Source organism: Diadema antillarum, unplaced genomic scaffold (genome assembly GCF_040938485.1).
Source record: "Diadema antillarum isolate AM-2024a unplaced genomic scaffold, OU_Dant_1.0 scf00000114, whole genome shotgun sequence".
NCBI lineage: Eukaryota > Metazoa > Echinodermata > Echinoidea > Diadematoida > Diadematidae > Diadema > Diadema antillarum.
In genome coordinates, this window is record NW_027271003.1 from 40124 (window position 1) to 43074 (window position 2951).

Sequence of the window (2951 nt, forward strand, 5' to 3'; positions counted from 1 at the left end):
TTATTTAAAACTAAATTGAACTTAGAGCACCATTTTTCAAAAGCACTTGTTGGATCAGGGTCAGAAAGCACATCATCCCAATGAACTTGACAGAGATCTAATTTGAAATGAGTTAAATCAAATCTTTTCATGTTACGACCATATGTATATTTATGTTGCATTTTCATGGTTCTTACTTTACCAAGATTACAAACTGTCATAAAATGATCGCTCAAACTGAGTGGGATGACGTCACTGAAAGAAACCTTCTCATGACTGGAAGAATAAAACACATCAATTAATGTCTCAGTCACAGAGGTTACTCTTGTTGGCTTATTTATGTATTGATTCAAATCATAATCTTCACTTAGACGCTTCAAAGATTTTGATTGACTTGACAAAGGTCTTTTTATCAAATCACAGTTAAGATCCCCGAAGATAACAAATTCATTCGAAGATGACTCTAAAAGTTGTAAAAGAATTTCAAATTTCACGAAAAGCGAACTGTGAGAATTTGGGGGTCTGTACCAATAAACAATTAAGAAGGGTTTTTGCTTTGGTAAGCAGATTTCCAAGCACATCAGTTCTAAGCCATCAACAAAGAATTCATTTTTTATACTGAATGGTATGGTGTCTTTAATGTAGGTTATAATTCCACCACCATTTTTATTTCTATCTAACCTGACATTTTTATAACCTGATATAGATATTTCGGCATCAGAAATAAAATTATCTAATCGAGTTTCACACAAAGAGAAAACATGAATGTTTGTTGTGGCTAAAATATTACGAATCTCATCAAAATTTTTCATCAAAGAGCAGACATTTAAATGGCAAATATTAATACCAGATAATAAATTCAGCTTTTCAAAGCTTTTTTCTACACTTTCATAATTATATGCAACAGCATTTCGAGAAGAAGTGACAGGATCATCAACGTACTGAGGGAGTTCTTTAAAGATACAAAAATCGCACATCCAATCGCCATCAGAATTAAAAGTATCAGTAGATGCACGTGAACATCTCAGATGAGCCCATTTGTTACACTGTACACATAATAAGGCATTATGGTATTCTTTTACTTCTTTACGGCAACTTAAGCATGGAAATTCAATATGAGTCACGTGAGTTAATCGAGACATAATTCATAAACAACTAATGAAAATAAAACTTTAAAAAAAGGGAGTTCTTACAAGTTTTCAAAGTCTTGTTTAGTCCTAATGCTGATCTTTTTTGAGTCCCGTGTCCTTAGTGCGAAGATGTTTCCATCCTGGGTCCAGCAGGACTTCGACTTGTTACTGTTCACAAGTTCCCAAAAGAGAGTTGCTCGCCTGGCTGTGAGATCCTCCCTTATCCAGAGTTTTGGTCCATCTGCATTCTTCAATCTCGTCCTGGCTCTGTACACATCATGTCGGACATTGTATCTGCTGAATTTCACTATTACAGGTCTCGGTTTGTTCCTCCTCGTAGCACTCGCGTACGATGTCGAAGCCGATGACTCGCGTCCCCGATCAGCATCTTGCCTCCCGTTCGATGCCGAAGTCGATGACTCCCGTCCCTGATCAGCGTCTTTCTTCGGGCGTGCAGAGATGCGGTGACTGCGATCTATCGCGTCCGGTTGAACTGCGAGACCGAGCTTCGTGTTGAAGATATCTAGAACGAGTTCATCTGTCCTCTCATCTGGTCCCTCGGGAATGTCATATATCCGGAGACAATTTCTCCTACTGTATTGTTCTGCATTGTCTTTCTCATCCTGTAGCACTTTTGTTTCCTTCTTCATTTCAGCTATTTTCTGTTTCATGGCTCCCACTTCATCTGTGTATTTCTTCAAGTCCAAACTGACAGCTTGATACACTTTCTCCACAACTCGCTCTTCAAGCTTTGTAGCAATTACGTCATAAACATCATCTGCTATGCGTTTGACAAGGCTCGACGATCGAAGTGAAAGGGCAATCTGTTCTTCAATAGCATTCCGCAGTGTATTGTCCAGACTCGGTCCCCTGGAACGAGCACCCGAGTGAACAGCAGGGCCCGCTTCCTCATCGGTACCGGAGCTAAGCTCGTCTGTCCCCGACTCCGCCGGCATCGAAACAGCCCCACTCCGTTCACGTTCGGTAGGTTCTGACCTCAGTTTTCGACGACCAGTTTTTTGCCCTTTCCTCCCTCCAGCAGGCATGATCCCTTTTTCAAAAGTTACACAACAGCATGGAGATATTTCTTTACACCAGCACGCACAATATTCAGGAAAAGTAAAGACTTATTCTAGTTGTGAAACTTATGAATCTTCACGAAAAACCAAGACACGTCCACGTCACGTCACTCATATTCAATATAATCATATATAATCATATAAAAATATGCTACTGTAAAGACATTTGACAAACTAGTGAAACATTCTTTTTTAAAACAATCTGTTCCGTCATATCCAGGTCATCTACAATAACATCCTCAGCCACAAGCCGGCCTTGAAAGCTGTTGTTAAGGCAGCAAAACATGTGATCCAGAGCATACAGCTGAAAGAGGCCCACGATATCCAAGCCAAGATTGACTCCATCCAGCAGCGCTACGCTGTGATAGAAAACGTCACGCGGGCGCACGGCGAGGAGCTATCCAGGCTCGACAGCAAGCTGTCTGATTTTGAGCAAGAAGTGAACCCGCTGATAGAATTTATATCTCAGTCACTTCAGGTCCTTGACGCCAGGGACTTGGCCATCAACCAACTGCATGAGAAAATCAACGTAAATCCCCTTTTCATTAATCTTGGTTTTGATTTATAATGGAATACTTCTGACATCTTAATCAATGTAGTTAGGTTGTTACGTCATTTAGGCACATACACGATAAACCCCAGTCATAATGAATCACCATGTATATGCGTTTGTTTGGATGCCTTTTAAAATGTGGTGATGTATGCAAAGTGTATCATAGTAGGCTTTCAATTTCCGATTACAATTTTTATACAATTATGTCAG

At 39.9% G+C, this 2951-nt stretch overlaps 1 protein-coding gene across 1 annotated transcript; it reads right to left on the reverse strand.

Moving 5' to 3' along the window:
- Positions 1–772: 772 nt before the first annotated feature.
- LOC139719702 (uncharacterized) lies at positions 773–2155 on the reverse strand. Its single transcript, XM_071631099.1, has one exon. The coding sequence runs from the start codon at positions 2153–2155 to the stop codon at positions 1169–1171; it is 987 nt and encodes a 328-aa protein (XP_071487200.1). The 3' UTR covers positions 773–1168.
- Positions 2156–2951: the final 796 nt, after the last annotated feature.